Here is a 20,226-nt window from a genome sequence, read left to right as displayed (position 1 = left end):
GGTCCTTCCAAAACACCTTCATTGGGTGGGAAACAATATTTTGTAACCTTTGTTGATGATTTTTCCCGAAGAGTGTGGGTGTATACAATGAAGAGCAAAGATGAAGTGTTGGAATTTTTTCTCAAATGGAAGACGATGGTGGAGAATCAAACAGGCAGGAAGATCAAGTGTATTCGCACAGGCAATGGAGGTGAATACAAAAATGATCATTTCAATAAGGTCTGTGAAAATGATAGCATCGTCCGACACTTCACTGTCAGACATACACCACAACAGAATGGAGTGGCAGAGCGTATGAACCGGACCTTGCTGGAGAAGGTACGGTGTATGTTGTCCAATGCTGGCTTGGGCAAAGAATTTTGGGCTGAGGCAATTATATATGCATGTCACCTCATTAATCGTCTATTATCTGCTGCTATTGATGGCAAGACACTATTTAAAAAATGGTATGGAAAGTCTGTTGTAGATTATGACTCTTTACACGTGTTTGGCTCAATTGCATATTATCATGTGATAGAGTCAAAATTAGATCCAAGGGCAAAGAAGGCTATTTTTATGGGGATTACTTTTGGAGTCAAAGGATACCGCTTATGGTGTCTTATGACAAAGAAAGTAATATTCAGCAGGGATGTTACCTTTGATGAATCTGCTATGGTAAATAAGATAACAGAAGATACCAAACAAAATAAGGGTGCTTCTAAGCAGGTGGAGTTTAAGAGAAAATTTATTTTTCCTACACAAGAAGCAGAGGAGGAAACAAATGAAGATTATCCTCTGGAAAAAGAGCCAGTAGAGAGGGAGATTCCAATTCAAGAACCTCAACAACAACTTGAATCAATAGCAACCAGCAGACCAAAAAGGACAATTACAAAACATATTTGTCTCATAGAGACGGTTGCTTGTGCCGCCTCAATTGTAGCTGATGATGTTCCTACCACTTATAAAGACGCAGTCCAAAGTTCAAAAGAAAATAAGTGGAGGATTGCCATGAATGATGAAATTCAGTCCCTTCATCAGAATCATACATGGAGATTGGCCAATCTCCCGAAGGGAAAGAAAGCAATTGGGTACAAATGGGTATTTACAACGAAAGAAGGATTTCCTAACCAAGAAGATGTTCGCTACAAAGCAAGATTGGTGAAAGGATATGCTCAAAAGGAGGGAATTGATTACAATGAAGTGTTTTCTCCAGTTGTAAAACATTCCTCCATTAGAATTATGTTGGCTTTGGTAGCATAGTTGGATTTGGAACTAGTTCAGATGGATGTAAAAACTGCGTTTTTACATGGAAACTTGGAGGAGGAAATCTACATGACTCAACCAGAAGGATTTAAAGTTGCTGGAAAGGAAAATATGGTGTGCAAACTTGAAAAATCGTTGTACTGATTGAAACAATCTTCTAGACAATGGTACAAACGATTTGACAAGTTTATCTTGCGGCAAAGGTACAAGAGAAGCAAGTACGATCATTGTGTGTATTTGCGCAAGCTTAAAGATGATTCCTTTATATATCTTCTCCTATATATTGATGATATGTTGATAGCTTCCAAGAATTCGAAAGAAATTGATAAGTTGAAGATTCAATTGAAAAAGGAGTTCGAAATGAAAGATCTGGGTAAGGCAAAGAAAATTCTTGGCATGGAGATAATAAGAGATAGACGTTTAAAGAAACTTTGTTTATCTCAAAAGGAATATTTGAAGAGAGTACTACAACGTTTTGGCATAGATGAGAAGACTAAGCCAGTTAGTACTCCACTTGCTCCCCATTTTAAGTTAAGTACTACTATGTCGCCAAAAGATAAAGCTGAACAGGAGTATATGTCAGGGGTACCATACGCAAATATTGTTGGTAGCTTGATGTATGCAATAGTCTGTACGAGACATGACATTTCACAAGCTGTTGGAGTTATTAGCAGATATATGCATAATCCAGGAAAGGAGCATTGACAAGCTGTGAAGTGGATTCTACGGTATAATCATAATATTATAGATGTTAGGTTAGTTTTTGAGCAAGAAGGCAATCAGTCCGTATTTGGATATTGTGACTCAGATTTTGCGGGTGATCTGGACAAACGAAGATTAACTACTGGTTATGTGTTTACTTTTGCAAAGGCACCAGTTAGTTGGAAGTCTACTTTGCAGTCAACAGTTGCTTTGTCTACAACAGAGGCTGAGTACATGGCTATTACAGAGGCTGTGAAAGAGGCAATTTGGCTTCAGGAGTTGCTAAAAGAGCTTGGTATTGGACACAAAAGTATCACAATTTTTTGTGATAGCCAAAGTGCTATTCAATTAGCGAAGAACCAAGTTTATCATGCAAGGACGAAGCCACATTGATGTTCGGTATCATTTCGTACGAGAAATCATAGAAGAAGGTGGAGTCACGATAAAGAAAATTCATACTACGGAGAATCCTGCTGATATGCTGACAAATGTGGTGACTGCGGTCAAGTTTCAACATTGTTTGGATTTGATCAACATTGTTGAACACTGAAAATTGAAGATGAAGACACAACCAAAATTTGTTATTGATATAAAATTGAACATGTGGAATTTTGCCAAGGTGGAGATTTGTTGAAAATGTCAAAAGTCCCACATCGGTGGGTGACATATTTGGTTGAGATTTTTTCCCTATAAAAGGAGGCCTAATATTTAGGATTTAAATACACCTCTCATTTGTCTTCTTATCTTCTTAAGGTATTTGTATATTCTCTCTTTAGTATTATTTCACTTATATTTTTGGAGTGGAATAAAATATTGATTGTGTCCGAGGAAGTAGGCAAAATTGGCCGAACCTCGTAAATTCTGGTGTTCCTTTTATTGTTGTTTTATTATCTTATTTATTATTTGGTAGCTGTCATAATTTTTGGTATAATAATTATAATTCATTCACACTATATACATTTGACTCATGCAACAGTAAATTCCAAATTGGGAATCAAAGAAAGTCAGCTAGTTTGGCTAAATTTGGCAGATAAAGATATGGAGCATCATTCTTGGGTATCTCTTGCGCACTTTGTTTCCCTTTTCCCCCTGTTTTTTGCGATAGCTCCACATTCATCTTCTAAATTTTGAAACTCAAATTTCTACATCGCTTCACATTCATAAGAACGTATAACGTACCAACAAGGGTTGTAGTTCAGTGGTAAGTATTCCTTCTTCCTTAATTAGAGGTCTTGAGTTTGAGCTTTTAGGTATGGAGTCGCCTTTGTTAGGGAGCACTTTACCCTTAATGTGAGACTTTCCGGCACGAATCCGAATTTAGTCGGACCCTAATGTGGATATCGTACACTGAGTGGAAACAAAAAAGAAGAACGTATAACGTTCTATGGAAAGAAAAAAGAAGAAACTTTTCACTTCGAGTACATTTAACAAACAAATAAATGATGTAATTCATAAGCTTTAATAGATAATTTATCAATATTTCTCTCTGTAACAACATCTCTATATAACAATCATTTACTATAAAAGTTAAATTCTTTTCGGATCCGAATTTGTATATATGTTATAATATATGTCCTCAATAACAGCATTGCACGCACTATAACATACAAAAAAATTGGAATAAACACAGTCGGTCATAGAGAGATTTGATTATATTTACGAGCGAAAGCAAGCCCTTCGTCTTATTCCTTTTGATTTGGGCATGCATACATCATCAATTCATCATTAGATAATTAAGACTCAACTTGAGAGTGACAATATATTGTAGGTGTTACGATCAATTAGTATCCATTTGTACTGTAACTGTTTGATGCCATGCATTGAAGATAAAGTGTTTGACTTTAGGGCATAAGAATATTTTCGCAGATTCAGAAAAATCCCGAATGGACCTAAAGCTTAGACGTTCAACCATAAACCACCAGTTTGATGATTTACATGCACTATTTTCAATGTGCTTATCCACATTTCTTTATTTGTTCAATAAAGTGATGACAAATGAGATTAAACCAAGTGGGAAAATTGCTATGGTGTAGTGAAAGAAAACCCAAGTCGTACACTTCTCTTATTATCTTCCAGCTTCCTCACCATATATAGGAAAAAAGTAAAAGCTAATTTGAAGTTCTAGTAAATGTTTGCGACTTTGCTGTTTCTTGACAGCGACAAGCATTAGTCGAAGAAGTTCGAGGAGTTGAATGTGACTAATTATAGACAGCTTACTTTCACATCATGTTACAAGTCAAATCTTTTTATAACACTCTCGTTTGTTTCAAAAAAAATTGACTGCTATAATGAAGTAATGTTATAGAGGACATATATTATAATTTGTAACATAACATAATATTCTATTTCGAGAATAACTCGATTTTTATAGTGAATAACTATTATATATATGAATATTGTTATAAAAAGGATTGACTGTAGTAATTTGGTACACTTATTGCTGATCTCTTACAAGTTACAGGGTTTATAAGCACATGACATATTGCTAAATGCTAATATGTGGGACCTTAATGTTACTTTTCATTTAATAACACCAGTACTTCTAGAAATGAAAAGTTAGAATAGTTTTAATTAACATGCATTCACGATTCAACAGGTGTAGTGAGATAGCTGCGAGTCCTTCACGCTTTAAGTACAAGTCTCAAGTTGGAAATGGAGAGGTTCCAGAGCAGGGGCGGATCTAAAGGTGTGAGTATGGATTTCTGGGAACCCAGTAGTTTTTGGCTAGATCCCGTATTTGTATTAAGAATATCATTCAATATATAAGAATATTTAGTTGGGAACCCAGTTTTTTAGTCTGGTTATTATAATATATTAATTTAAAATCAATGTAGGAACTCATAAACTAAAAATCCTAGATCCGCCTCTGTTCCAGAGAGTGTTTTACCCCTTCGTTTTAGTGAGCCTACTTGACACAAATCCAAATTAATCAAACTGATGGGTTTTAAATATCGCCTTAGGAAAAAGAGTAAAAATCATATGGGGTGTCTTATTTGATCGTCCCACTTAATCCGTATCATTTTTTAAAAAAAAAATTTAACTAGTACCCAAAGTTTAGATAACTTCATGCTTTTTTCTCGACCTCCTCCCCTTCAAGGTGACGGTGAATTCATATGATATTATTGAGCATATTTTAAGGTAGTTTTGATGTTTTATTGTGGTGGGCTATTGTGACACTTTATTTTCTACTACTGCTTAGGGTTTCTTCTTTTTTCTTCTTAATTGCAAAATAAGTTTGTCAGATTTATTGTTGTTTTGACAAATTGATGATTGGGGTTTATTCTTGATGATATTTTGATGTTATGTTTGAAATTTGAACTCATTTGGAGTAGGTGTTAAATCGTGTATTAGATTGTTGAAATTCTAAGAACAAATTCTATTTTTGGACAATTTGCAGTTCAGACCTAACATTGGTTGCACTTCAGACTTATTTGGCCTGAAGTGCATGAAAATATTTGTTGCACTTCACGCCTATTTGGCCTTAAGTGCATCTAAGTGCAATTTTTTTACTTTAGACTTAATTGGCCTTAAATGCATTGCACTTCAGATTAATTTTTTTTTTAATTTCAGATCCGATAAGTATAAAGTTGATCCTAAAATAGGTAGATTTGCAAAGTTCTATGCAAAGTGAGTATAAATTAAATTGTGACCCAAAACAGAATATAGATACAAATGCCCCGGAAAACAATAATAGGAGTACCTATAGGACATCATATCAAAAACGATATGGGATACATTGGATGAGAAATATCTTGCAACAGATTCAGTGAATTGAAATAATTCCAAGCCTCGATCAGAGTATCGATCGACCATATCTATCCCTATTTCAAGTGGAAGAATAATGGTGAATAGAGTATATTAGTAATGTTGGTATTAGTTATGCTTGCATTAGTTATGCTGATATATTTTTTATCTATTGTTTGGTTTGATGTATTAAAGTATTGCTCAATTTCTAAAAGAATTGTTTGTTTACAAAAATACCCTCAAAACTAGTCCAGACTCTAACTTTTTAAAAGAAACATATGTTGAGAAATATTTTTATAAAGTTTGAAAAAATTATTTTATTTGTCTACCTATGTTGTAAAATAAAATTAAATATTTATTTATAAAAAAAGAAATATGCTAAGTATTTATTTATTTACTAGGGATATAATTTTATTTCTCACTATTTGGATTATTTTGAACTTACATTAATATACTAACTAGCATATTTTAATCAAACATAAATTTTGAAGGATAATTTTGTCTTTAACTAAGCTAATGCATGCATTAAAACCCATTGCATTGCTAATACCATTGTTTTCTATGCATTAGTTATGCATAGGATAATACCAAATAGGATGTATAACTAATGTCTGCATAACTAATGCATAAATTTAAAATATCTACCAAATAATATATTATTAATACACAAAGCTACCAAATGACCCCTTAAAGATTGAAGAATCAGTGCTGTATATAATGTTGCTGTTGAGATGGCAGCGCCGTGCCGTGTTGCAGCGTCTCATTTATATATATTCTCTTTGCAAAATCTGTGCAATCTTTCTTGGATCTTATTCTTTTTTGCTCATTTCGAAGAATACGTTATTATGGCGATCGAGAAGACCATTCAGTGGGAGTATGATTCACAAAATCCTGCCGTATTTATTTCTCATTGAAACGAATTGAAGATCAATTTGTCTTGTTGCGCTAGTCAGCACATTAGCTAGGTCCTATTTCGATGACCTTTTTCTTTCTTCCATTAATACTACTTTCCTTCTACGTTCACATCCTAAATGGAAGAAAGCTTCGGAAAGTCTCGCAGTAATAATTCAGATACAAACTTTTGCACCAAAGCACGACAGCAAGAACATTTTAATTAGTGATTCACTAATGAAACTCAATTTTTTTGGAGCCAATGCAGGTTAAATTTGGATCATGAGAAATTTGTATATGGATGTATACATCGCCTCTAGCTCTTTTGTAATGAGGACATCGAAGTTCTGAAAACGGAATGAGTTTTTGGGGCAGAAAGAAATAGACCTAATGATGGAGTAAAGAGTTTGAAATTGCAGAACTTTTAATTTTAAGATCTCATTTGTTAATGTGCTGTATCGAACAAGTGTGCAGTCATATACTTCGGTCCATCATTTGCAGCTCGACATTTCAATGAGCATTCACTTGGACAACAGTGCGACATTCTCCAACAGGATTGGTTTAAGTTTGCATTTCCACAGTCGTAGTTCACACAGAGATACTTTTTTTTTTGGCAAGCTTAACTCTTTCATTTGACCACATTTCCTTTGTAATTGCATAAATTCTCAGCCAAATAATTCTTCTGATTCTCGGTTAATTACCAGTTTCTTCACTCATAACTGATAAGCAGGGACCATATAGATGTTGACACATGTCTCATCCAGCTACATTTGATGGTGACTACCATCTAATGTTCGAAAAATCTGAAGTCAAATAATCTTTCATAGATGAACATGATCACTGAGCATCTGATCTAAAAGCTTTCATATCATAATAAGGGTACATAATTAATAAGTGCAAAGTAAGCATAAAAATAAATTCTCAAACTTATTCAACGAATATCCTAATTAATTTAAATTGAAGGATAGTAATTGTTGTGACACCTCCTGCTACTACATTGCATTCCTCTCTTAACATAATACATGACCCATAATCCTGAGTACACAGTAATCATAACCAGTGTTTATGGCCGAACCAGAGTGCCTTTCCTCTCGGGCAATAAAACAAGTTTACAAACAGTAACATAAATAACTATCATGGTTCATGTGTATAGGCAGTTGAATGGATTATCTGTTAAGAAAATGAATCTTGGACGATTGTAAGATCATACAAGGGAAAACAGATTATGCTATCAACCTATATAAGACACTTTAGTCTTAAGTTCTCTTTTAAGCCTAACTAGAAGATATTCACGGTTCTGATGGTTATTCGAAATTGATTCTTGTTTAGGGGTAGCATACTTTTAGCCAGAATTTATTTATCTCAGTACAAAATAATTTGGTTGGGCAAGATTTTCGTGCACCATGAGAACAGAAAATATTCTCTTAGTTGAAGCCTCACACATCAATATCATAGCCAACCATCTAAAATCTAACTCTGAGGTGTATAAAGCATCACATGCGTGGCCTCACACTTTTCACTAGTATACTGTACTCGATTAGTTCTATAGTCAAAAGAAAAAACAAATATACTGAAGATTCCTCAGAAACAAATTACTTAATTGCTATCGGTTAAAACAAATCCATCACTCTATTGCGATCAATATCTGTTCGACCATCGTCACTCTATATTTCTGTGATGGTTAGAACATGCTCATTTTTGCGATACCATTACGAGGATATTATTTTGTGAAGTTACTCGGTTAGCATATTATAAGATCTATATTATGTATTTTACATGCCTTTTACTAACTACTATGAAACCAAATATGAAAGACAATTAATTCTGCTTGAATGAGCCTTGATAAACACCATTTCTTCTTGTCTTATCTCGAAAGTATGATCCAAAGACAAAAAAGAAAAAACTAAAACGGAAAAATAACAAATTTATGAGAACACAACGAAAAACGTTGCTCTAAAATAAGAGGAACGCAGAAACAGGTAAAGAAAAGAAAACACTCAGCTATTGGTGAGAGCTTTGTCTTGTTTCAAACGATAGGTCTCCTTCAGATGGCATATTCATGGATATGGTAAATGTGGTCCAATATTTTCCTTCTTCCTTGGATATGTTTGAATCTATAATATGGCATATCAGATATAATAATAACCCCTCTTACCCAACATTTATTTCCTATATATCTTCGTCTCTATCCCTCTTCTTTCTATATATATAGGGACAACTCTTTCTCAACCCTTGTCACTAGTCAAATAAAAAGAAATAAATACTTATAGTATAAGAGCAAAGCAGAACACAGAAGTTCTCCATTTAGATGGAGAATAATATTGCTTGTTCCATTATTTACTTCCTTCTCTTTCTTCTCACAGCTCTACTAATTTATATTTCAAAGAAACAAATATGGAAAAACATACAAAAAGCAAAGCTGCCTCCTGGTTCGATGGGCTGTCCGTATATAGGGGAAACTCTCCAACTCTACTCTCAAGACCCAAATGTCTTCTTTGCTAACAAACAAAAAAGGTTTAATTTTTCCTCAGAGAAAATATATTCAGTTTAATTATTTAAAAAAACTTACTTATAAACCATTTACTCATTCTTTATCAAATGTTTGTTTGCAGGTATGGTAATATATTCAAAACGCACATTCTTGGGTACCCTTGTGTTATGCTTGCTAGTCCTGAAGCTGCCAGATTCGTGCTTGTAACTAATGCTCACTTGTTCAAACCAACTTACCCCAAGAGCAAAGAGAAGTTGATTGGCCATTCTGCTTTGTTCTTTCACCAAGGAAACTACCATTCTCAACTAAGGAAACTAATTCAGAGCTCGTTATCTCCTGAAGCTATTCGTAAACTAGTTCGCGATATTGAGGTCTTGGCCATTTCTTCCTTGGAATCATGGTCGCAAAATAACCAAGTCATCAATACATTCCGTCTGTTGAAGAAGGTCCTTTACTGATAACTTGTGCTACTTCTTGAATTGTGTGACCATATAATCTAAAAGTTTAAGGTTTCAGATATATATAGCAAACACACTTTCTGTTTATTTAAGTATTACCTTCAAGACTACTTTGATCGCCTAGAATTTTCCACCACAATATAATGATCAATAGATCATTCTCACACGTGAATCTCATGGAAATATATACTACAGTTCTCCTTTGAAGTTGGCATTCTTACTATATTTGGTCAGCTGGATGCTAAGTATAAAGAGGAGCTTAACAAGAACTATTCAATAGTAGAGAAGGGCTATAATTCTTTCCCTACGAACTTGCGGGGGACTGCTTATTACAAAGCTATGGTGGTAAGTACAGCTTCCCTTTTTCATTCCAAATGATCTTAGTAAAGCCCCCCCTCCCCCTCTCCCGGGGGAGAGGGCCGATAGTTTTATGCTGAACTGTATATTCTATTATTGTCAAAGGCGAGGAGGAAGCTTAATCAGATACTTAGCGAAATAATCAGTGAAAGGAAGGAGAAAAAAACAGTAGAGAAAGATCTGTTGGGTCATTTATTGAATTTCAAAGACAAGAAAGGGCAGACTTTAACTGAAGATCAAATTGCCGATAATGTCATCGGAGTACTCTTTGCTGCCCAGGACACAACAGCTAGTGCTTTGACATGGATTCTCAAGTACCTCTACGACGACCAGAAACTTTTAGAAGCCGTTAAGGTATTGGCTGTATATTCCTTTTGGTTCCTAGCTTGTTTGTTTCTTTCCATTGAGTTAAAGAGTTAAACACAGTGAAAGAATTTATACACTATTAAATCACACCAAAAACTAACCAAGTAACCATTTAAAATAAGTGAAACTAGTTAATCGGCTAGAAATAGTGTAAAAATTAAGTGGAACTAGTTATCCCTGCTACTACATGCTAAAATGCACTGATAGTTGGGGGAAAAAATTACATTATCAATGTATATATGGTAAATCCCTTTCTATTTCCCATCTCCATTCGTACTTCTCACATGTTTCATTGCAAGCCCAGCAAGTGATCTTGAATCCCAAGTTTAAAATAAACCTTTTCCCTTTCAAGTGCAGGCAGAACAAAGAGCAATTTACGAATCAAATGAAGAAGGAAAGAAGCCGTTGGCATGGGCTCAAACAAGAAATATGTCACTAACTTACAGGGTAATCTTTTCTTCTTATAATTAGTTGTAATTATATAAAAGAAAACCCCTCTCATCAAATAGAAAAACTTCTATTGCAGGTCATTTTAGAGAGCTTAAGGATGTCCAGCATTATATCTTTCACCTTTAGAGAAGCTGTGGTTGATGTAGAATACAACGGTAAGGCGGTAGTTTTCAATCATATGTTTTATATATATATGTACACACACACAAGACACACATTAATAAACTCAGAGCTCCCTTAGGAATGCTCTATTATCTATTCCACATGGACTCGACTACCACATATCAAACAGAGGCGTATCCAGTGTAGAAGGTTCAACTGAACTCATAGCTTTTGCTCATACCCTGTATTTTTATCCTAAATATGTACAAATAATAAATTTTGAATCCATTAAATTAGATGAGATGTGGTAGAATTGCAAATCTGAACCCATAAAATTTAAATCATGGATTCACCCTTAGTATCACAGGTCAGTGTGAGTATTTAGTATAGATACCTTAATAGTTTCTTTACTACTCCCGTCGGTCATTTTATATGATTATTTGACTGGACACGAAGTTCAAAATTTTGTTGACATATAAGCTAAATATATGTAACATACCAAAAGTACTGTTAGTATTTATCTAGTGGTTTTGCAAATGTAATGCCATTCCTATAAATGTATTTTGTTAGGAATATCCGGGAATGTTAAAGTAAATAATTTTCAAATAGAGAACAATGACAATTTTCTTTATAGCGAACTAAAAAGGAAAGAATGTTATTCCGCACAAAATCACATGTCACACTCATTGGACACAAGTACATCAAGACAAATTGAGAAATGTTTAAATCATAGTTGATTATACCTTTAATTCATCCGTAAGACACATTACTTCGTTCAACATGAGTAGTAAAAATATTTTTGATGCAGGTTACCTGATTCCAAAAGGTTGGAAAGTCATGCCATTATTCAGAAACATTCATCACAATCCAGAATTTTTTGCTGACCCACGGAATTTTGATGCTTCCAGATTTGAGGTATGTGGTGATCGAGTACTAGCAAAGTGCTTTTCAATTCTCCACCGGTCTAGAACATTAAAATATGAAAAAATTGGTTTACCCCAACTTTTTTTTTTATGTGCTGACGGATGGATGCAGGTTGCTCCCAAACCCAATACCTATATGCCATTTGGCAATGGTGCCCATGCTTGTCCCGGAAATGAACTTGCCAAACTGGAGATGCTGATTCTCATTCATCATTTGGTTACCAAATTTAGGTACGATAATGACATCATATTTTCTTCTAGATTCATAACTCTATTATTTTGAGACCACGATTTTTAACTTTTTAGCAAAATTCAGTGTATAATATAATAGTAATAGTTAACAACAACTACAATAATAAAAGAAAATGCATATCCAAAAGTTTGAGCCAGCAGGTAGGGAATACCATAGCATCACTACTTGTCTATAATAATGGGTACAGAATATATATATATATATATATTCTTTCTTTTAAAAAGTTATTTATTCAATCAGGGGTGATGTGGAGTGTAGCAGAAATACATCCACCCGGCTACCAACCACATAATTCTTTTTTTTTTTTTTTTTTTTTTTTGAGTTGAAACCAACCACATAATTCTCACAAAAATCTAGTTAAAAAAGAATGAGTTTAAAGAAATTTCAGCTCCCATTATATTTATGTGATGCCACGAGATTCTTTAAAATTTCTATTTCACCCGCAAGACCTCCGACATAATTCTTTTTTTCCTCCACATGTAGCTATGAGAACAGCATTAAATATCTAGGTATTCTAATTTTATTTGAGATTTCTCATGAGTTCAATTATTGCAGGTGGGAAGTCGTAGCTTCCAGAGAAGCGGTACAATATAGCCCATTCCCCATACCTGAGCATGGACTTCCATCTAGGTTCTGGAAGGAAACAAGAAGCCAAACAGATCCCTGGAAAACAGATGCCTCCTGATAAAACTAATACTAGCAACAACAACAAAAAGCAGAAAGCAGAAGATACTTCTGAACTTAGTTTCCAGTTTCTAGTGATACTCATCCCTGTAATTTTTTTCTTTCCTGGGATCTATTTTGTTGTCTTTCACGAAATTGTATTATATAATTACGGAGTAGTAGGATCTATTTTATTCTCTTCCAAGAAATTGTATTATATAATTACGGAGTAGTATGTAAAGTCAATCAGATTTGCTAACAAAGAAAACCATATCTTTTCTTCTTCCGGCTCAATTGTAACATAATGTACTCCAGGATTATTCCTAGCTCTGTATAATAACAATTATTATATTATCAGTCCCAAACAAGTTGAGGTTGGTTATATGAATCCTTACTAACCATGTTTCTCCATTTAAATTCATCCCAAGCCAACATTAGGCAAAACAAAATAAAAGTAAGAAGTTCTTTATATCTTATACTAGCATAATATTTGATAGAGCTAAAAGACTCCTAGAAAGCATATGATCTAAAATAAACATACTAACACGACTATGTTAGTATCGCCTATACACATCTTTTTCTTACACGGTGCTATCTTTTGCTAAGTCGGCATGGATTCCTAGCTCTATATATTCCAATTTGGTGAAAGATATGATTCATATAAGTTGGAAAAGTACCACCATAGTGGAAGGTTACCAGTCAAGAAATGATGCTGAATGGAACGTTTCTGTGTGCATGGCATTAATTGGAGCACGTGTATTTTGCTTCACGTGGAAGTCCACATCACTGGCCTCAGAAGATCCAAGTGTCCCAGCTACTTGAGTGCTTGCAGAAAAGGAAATGTCTTGATCTAATGGGAAATACCCAAGAGTGGAAATTAGCACTTATGGCATAGGATGAAGGGTCCCATTAGACATGTCACTACAAAAATAGCCATCATTTGTATAGTGATCCTGAAGCTATAATGGTCCGGTCGGCTACACTCCTGGGATCTTTGTAGACTTAATGGAAACACTTACTATGAGGAAGTAACAAATGGAGGTCTCATAGACATTTAGAGCAAAGAACTACGTTGCTTTCTAGCCCACTCACTCTTAGTCTGGAATGTTCCAACAGGAATGCACCTCAACGATAGATCTGGATGGTTCTGACCTGTATATACATACCAAAATCAACTAATAAAAACAAAAGGTAACACCAATTAGAACCACAACAGCCCTAAATGATCAGTTAAAGAAATAGAATGCAAAGGCATCACAAACATTACGTGAATAAAAAATGTCCAACATATGCAATATATCACATGTGATAGCAACATGAAAGCTACAAAGAATTTTGAGTAAATCAGGATGTGCGATTGTCTCATTTCAGTGGATTTTTTTATGAATCTAGCGACAGCAGATTGCATATCTGAAGTAAATGAAGTTCTTCACATGGGAATAAACTTCACCTTGGAAAGACTGAACTTCGAAGGCACAGCTTCAATCAGCTTGATTTATCAACCTTAGTAACCTCAAGGGTAGGGGAAAATGGCTCATCAAGTTACCCTCAAGAAAAATATGTACTATAATATTAGTCGTAGCAGAGATAAAACTCAGAAAGTGGACCAAGATTGTGCCCTTCCCAGTGGACGAGGTCGGCTTGCAGGTGGGTGGGTGGGGGCTTGTGTGGAGGTATCAAAATTGCAACCATAAGGTTGGACGTTATTTCTTAATCTCTCTGCTTTCTGAAACCAGGGTGAAGGCACATATGTCGACAGAGCGACCTTTGCAACTTCAACTGGTGCTCTGCCGCTCTTTACTAAATTAGAAAGATGGTCTTAATTATGTGAGGGCAAAACGACTAATAAGAGATCACTAGCTTTCTGATCGAAGAAACATAAGGGGCAAGGTTGATGAGTCATTGGGTTGGTGCGGCAACATATAAGAAATGAGAACCCACCTAATTCCCATAAAAATCGCCAACATAAACAAAAATAAAAGCTTAATCCCGTAAACAAAGTGAATCACTTATACTTTTGGATATCAGATATATGACAAATGGTTTTTTGGTCCCTCACATCTAGTGATTAGGACATTGTTTTCCCAAGTCGAATATATTTTACATTTTTGCGAAGGTGAGATAAGAATTAATGGCAACAGTTTCCATCAAAATTATTTAAAGGAGGAGACTACGTTTTCCTGGATTGGAAGGTTTGAGTTTTACAGATTCATCTAACAGATCATGCAGTTGAGTTCATACATCTTCTTAAATACCATTTACTTACTATAGATCAGGCTTCTATCAAGAAACATTAGGATTAAAAGTTTTATTTGGAGGGGCATCTTAGTATGTGATTCAAAAAAACACTATTTAGTTTACAGCTCTGTGATACAACTGTTATCAGCCTACCCAAAACAACAGTTTTAAAATTTCAATGGACTAAATGCATCCTTGTATCTCCAATATTTTGTTTTGCATTACCATCAGAATATTTTTTGCAAAACCAATAGTTATCCACAAGAGACTTCATGAAAAACTCACTCGTAACTCCATCAATCGGTGACAAACTGCTACTGCTGACAAACTGCTACTGCAATTACACAGTTTGCAGCATAAAGTTTAGGAACTTCCTAGCAACAAGTAAAGCACATATGTCTTGCAAGAAAAGGATCAAACAGGACAAGTCATAGTTTTTCATATCGACTAGGCAGTCATTTCATGAGGATGATGCTCACTATCTCTAACAAACGACTAGGACAAGAAAATCACCTACAAACTGCTCAAAAATTCAAAAACAGAAAGCAAACCACAATTTGTATAATCTCATCATGGGTACATGCTTGCTACAGCGATTGCAAGCTCTATGCTTCAAAGATTCCACTAGAAGATTGACGCTTCAAGCACCAAAGGTAAAAATCGAGAAACTAAGGAACTGACCAAGCATGAGCTTTCACTAGCTTGACTCACCAAAAACGTTAAACATTTGCAACCATTGATCATTGGTTCTGAATGTTCATTCAGGGAAGTAACCAATACAGGATCCTCGTAACAATTTGTTGTACATGTTAGGATTAATGGCCTAGTGCTTTGGATGCTGCATATGTTGACCATGTACAGAGATTGAATTTTGCAGTGTAGTAAATATGGCCGGCTTATTGAGCAATCTGAGTTAAGCACACAGAATGTGAAAGACACTTGTTCAAGTTGTTCTCCCAAAAGCTATAGACACTTGATTATTGAGATCCTATGCGAAGGAAATATAACCAGTCCATTGCACTACTACTGATTCCGAGAAGTAGAAAGTGAATAAAATTCAAGTTAAGGTTCTCCCACAGTACTACGGAATTCATATGGAACCAGAAAGTCAAGGGCATCAAACAAAAGGCTCCTCCTAAAAGATACAGATAAATAGAAGGCAGAAAGTTGCTGAATTTACTAGTATAAATCTCCCATTAGTATCTGTGCGACTACTGAAAAATTAGCTAGCCGTTCTAATCCAACTTAACATATCTATTTTAGCATCAAACACATTCAATGCAGAAGCACACAAAAGGTAGGTTCCAAGCTAAAGGCTCAATTATCATCTTAGATGTCCTAAATTAACCCCTCCTCCAATCCCTATCTCAAAAAAAGAGATTGTCACTTCCCAAGGAGCTAAGAAACACTTGGATGATATCCACATCAAACACGTATTATTCACTTGAACAGGCTTAATAAAATAAGCACAACTCTGTTAATTCATCATACCTCACTTATCATTTCCTGGAGCTCTAAGTTAACAAGACTCTGTGGCTTGCAAGAACGCACGGGTTCAACAATTAGTTCAGGGGTACAGGTTGTAGTATATAATACGTGAAAACAGGGGTATGGCCAGACATCAGAGGGACCTTCGTCAATTGAGACGACTCTAGGAGATTCCCCTCAACAATATTTTGGACCTCCATGGCAAAGGCATCACTTAATAAAGGATGGTACATGATAAACAAAATAAGGTAACAATTTACACAATCTCACAAATCACTCATCATTCCCATAAAAGTTCTTCTAAGGGATATATCATCATACTTCATATTCTTATCAAGTAGCATATAGCACCTGTACTTACCCAAGCAGGATATGACTTTAACAATGAAGGTTATTACTTCATCATTTCCTTTATTTTTCTTCTATACTTCCTTTCCATTTATATTATAATTTTCATAAGTTCCTTGACTGGTTACTCCTCATTTGTCTAACCTACTTCGGATACTCCAAAAATGTATAATTTTTGGAGGATCAGACCCACAACCAGACGACATTTTTGAAGAATTCGAGCAATATAATCATAGTTTCACGGGTTACTAACACAACTACATAAATTACTAAACAATTAAGCCTCGTCATCAATCAATCTGTCCATGAACCAAAAGCCCAACATAAATATCACCATGCATGTGGGAAGAAAATACATAGACGTCCTTATTGCTCGATTTCAAGCTAAAATTCAATGAAACGTGAAACAAACTAAAACATATATTTCAAATTTTCATGAAACGTTATGTATTGTTGAGATTATACAGAAAATTCGACATTGATGAAGATCGAAATGTGTGAAAGAATACAAGTCAGGGAAAACCTGTCAACGATGAAGCAAATCCTATCGATCGATCATCCAGACTCCAAATTTAAGCAGGTTATCAACATTCATCCAAGCATATATAATATATCCTTCACTGGAAGTGCAAGATCAAAGAAAAGGCTTCAGTGCAAGATCAAAGAAAAGGCGAGTATAGGTCGATCTCATTGTTGACCTAATTCCTAGAGAAGCGTACGAGTGACGGGCAACTTTTAGAGGGAATGCAAACTGAAAGCAAATATATTGTAGCTTTTTCCGAAGGGATTATAAGTCGCATAAAATTTATGCGATGTACAATTCTGTTTGCTTTTCTACTTTTCCTTTTTTCGTAATTTTCCTGTCTATGATTGCTTCTTGAGTTCTTGGTTCAAGAGGTTCTTTGATTGGTTGAACTAGCAAAATAAATCTAACATGAAATTTGGCAAAAAAATCATACCATCTTTGATTGGATAAAAAAATAACTTTTTGTATAACTATTAATGCATTAGTTGGTTAATTTGCGGCATCTTTGGTTAATGTATTACTTATGTAGTTATGTATGAATCCATGTATGCTTTTACCGGCCGACATATACGTAAATAAGAATTAATATATGCGCGCACGCGCACATATGTATTACGTGGAATCGTGGATTAAAATACTTAAAAATAAAAATATCTTAAAGTGAAAATTCTCACATAACACTTATGATATGTTACATTAATCACCGCATAACAATTCGTGTATTATTATCTACTGCATGATAATACTTATATTGTTATTTACTACTCTTACAAGAATAATAATCTTTGTATTATAATTGCCACGTGATTAGTTCAAGAACCAAACAACTCCTAAAAGTATGTGCTCTCTCCCAATATTTTTATATACTATATACTATTATTACTTTGTGATGTATTTTCTTTTTCTTATGTTAGATGCCTTTCTATGTAAACATTATTGCTTTATATTTATTTATTTATTGTAAAATTTTAAGGGAACCCGAAGCTGCTATCCTTCGGGTGCGCACTGGATAACCTGATCACTGTGCAATAGCTCACAAACCACATGAGAGATATAAACCGCACTAGCCATGCCCGGAGCAACGAGCTCTGACTAAGGAGACTGCTAGTGAGGGGAATTACAAGTCTCTCATGTGAGAAATCACTCACTCAACTAACTCAACCAATCTTTGCGTGTGAAATAAAGTAGCACGTATCATACAATAATTGCTTTTGCCATTTGACGTATTTACCAAATCATGATTGAAACAAATGTTAGATAAATCTCAATCTCAATCTCAATTCAATAATAAATATTTACAACTAAAAGAACTGAATTCTCTTGATCCGATCTGCTAACACCAATTTGGTATTATGTATTCCTGCTCTAACACCTAATACCATGTCGAAAAAAAAAATTAAATTTTTGGGGGTTTTCAGAAGAGCATATATTGCACTTAAGACTTGTAACAACATGCAATTTTTCAGTGAAGCTTCAAAGCAAATGTTTGTCACCTACCAAGTAACCAATAGGGGCGGAGGCTACGCTCGACGAACCCAATAGCTCTGATTCAAACTCTATATTTATCTTGAAAAATTCATTAATTAGTTATAAATCAATAATATAGAACTCAATAACTTAAAAGGCCTAGAAAACCGTACCCATAAACTTGAAATTCTAGTGCCGCCTCTGGTGACCAATACACGAGGTTGGCAGAAGTCCATAGTATTTAGTCGCTATTCCTTTTTTTTGGGGGGGGGGGAATTTCATATTAAAACAATTGGGTTGTCTCCTTTTCAACTTTATAGCACATATTTCAATTTACAATTGAGTAGCCCAAAAATAAGAGGCCCATATTCGAAAAAAGGGGCGTTATTTCCGTTTTTTGGGAGTCAGAAGCGGGATTTTGTATCTTTCAGCGGGATTTTCTCTCATTTTTTCCATTTTTCTTCCCCAAATCTACAAAAACGAGTTCTTGCGATCAATGCAGCTCCAAAAACCCTAGAAATTCTTCTTCATCTCGAATTAACAGCAAATCAAACACGAAAAGTGAATTTTTTTTTGCTACAAATCAGCGCAATTTTCATTTTTTCTGCAATTTTGATTTCAACTTTTTGTTCGATGGAGCTTTTTCTAGTTTACGTTCTTCATAGTGGTGAATGGAAAGAAAATAAGTTTATCAAACGACGCCGTTTTAACGACGCCGTTTAATCCAATGTGATCTGGGCCGTTGATCTCAGATTGATCAACGGCCAAGATCACATTTCCATAACCCACCAATGGCCCCGACCCGTTTACACCCGGACCAACCCAAACCCTTTACCCTCGAAACGACACCGTTCCACTTAAGCCATCAGATCCAGACCGTAGATCTTGATTGATCTAACGGTTGAGATCCACCTACCCACTAACTATATAAGCCCGTAATCCTACCCTGCCCCCCCTATCCGAACCCCAGCCTTCGTCCCCACAAACCCTTCCCCTCAAACCCTAGCCGCCCCTGCACACCTTCACCAAAAACCCGGCGGCATGAACGCCGGTGACCTCCACCTGAACACCATAGAACCCCCATGCCGTCCTGAACCCAAATCTACCAACCACACACTTCGAATCCTATCCCACCTTCTCGAATCTTCATTTGAAGATTCGAGTCGGAACCTAATCTACACCGATCTGCCTTAAATTCATACCAGACACTCCCCAGACCCCCCTCGTGACCAAACCATACTTGGTTTGGTCCGAATCTGATCAGGGAAGCATGAATCCCAGATCTGAGTTTTGGAAATTTTGTGTTCCTCCGTCACTGGTTCAACCGAAGAGATTAAGGTCTAATGGACTTTAATCAAAGTGTTTCTCATCTGAGAAACACTTCGTTTAAAGTCCGTTCAGCCTTAAGAAAGGCCTGACCGAGTCCGAGTTAAGGTTTTGATCTTTTGCGGTTTAAGGTGAGTTTCTTTCTTTTCTTAGTTGTTTTGGTTCGTTTGATTGTTGTAAGGGTCTGTTCA

At 35.3% G+C, this 20,226-nt stretch overlaps 1 protein-coding gene and 1 long non-coding RNA gene across 3 annotated transcripts; one reads left to right on the top strand and one right to left on the bottom strand.

Annotated features, from left to right (window-relative positions):
* Window positions 1-7,583: 7,583 nt before the first annotated feature.
* Window positions 7,584-12,928, top strand: LOC104237354 (abscisic acid 8'-hydroxylase 4-like). Of its 2 annotated transcripts, none has more exons than XM_070171589.1 (9): window positions 7,584-9,093; window positions 9,192-9,516; window positions 9,763-9,873; window positions 9,991-10,239; window positions 10,609-10,698; window positions 10,778-10,856; window positions 11,612-11,718; window positions 11,839-11,957; window positions 12,535-12,928. In XM_070171589.1, exons 1-9 carry the CDS (start codon window positions 8,888-8,890, stop codon window positions 12,662-12,664), a joined length of 1,416 nt encoding a protein of 471 aa, XP_070027690.1. In that variant the 5' UTR covers window positions 7,584-8,887; the 3' UTR covers window positions 12,665-12,928. The 2 variants fall into 2 exon arrangements, with proteins under 2 accessions (XP_070027690.1, XP_009789794.1); XM_009791492.2 differs by having other exon boundaries at window positions 7,588-9,093; window positions 9,724-9,873.
* Window positions 12,929-13,053: 125 nt separating this feature from the next.
* Window positions 13,054-17,701, bottom strand: LOC104237364 (uncharacterized). The gene is made up of 2 exons (XR_713612.2): window positions 17,240-17,701; window positions 13,054-13,794 (listed from the first exon to the last, which is right to left on the bottom strand). It is a non-coding gene; the product is annotated as an uncharacterized lncRNA (long non-coding RNA).
* Window positions 17,702-20,226: the final 2,525 nt, after the last annotated feature.

Source organism: Nicotiana sylvestris, chromosome 1 (assembly GCF_000393655.2).
Source record: "Nicotiana sylvestris chromosome 1, ASM39365v2, whole genome shotgun sequence".
Lineage (NCBI taxonomy): Eukaryota > Viridiplantae > Streptophyta > Magnoliopsida > Solanales > Solanaceae > Nicotiana > Nicotiana sylvestris.
Note: the sequence above shows the minus strand (reverse complement) of the source record. Positions and strands in the feature narration are given on the sequence as shown.

What these genes read in the sequence shown, in the direction of transcription:
- LOC104237354 (XM_009791492.2), top strand. Translation starts at nt 8,888, where the DNA reads ATGGAGAATAATATTGCTTGTTCCATTATTTACTTCCTTCTCTTTCTT. An exon ending in CATTCCGTCTGTTGAAGAAG is followed by an intron (nt 9,517 to 9,723) that starts GTCCTTTACTGA and finishes TATATACTACAG; the next exon opens with TTCTCCTTTGAAGTTGGCAT. An exon ending in GGTTGATGTAGAATACAACG is followed by an intron (nt 10,857 to 11,611) that starts GTAAGGCGGTAG and finishes TTTTTGATGCAG; the next exon opens with GTTACCTGATTCCAAAAGGT.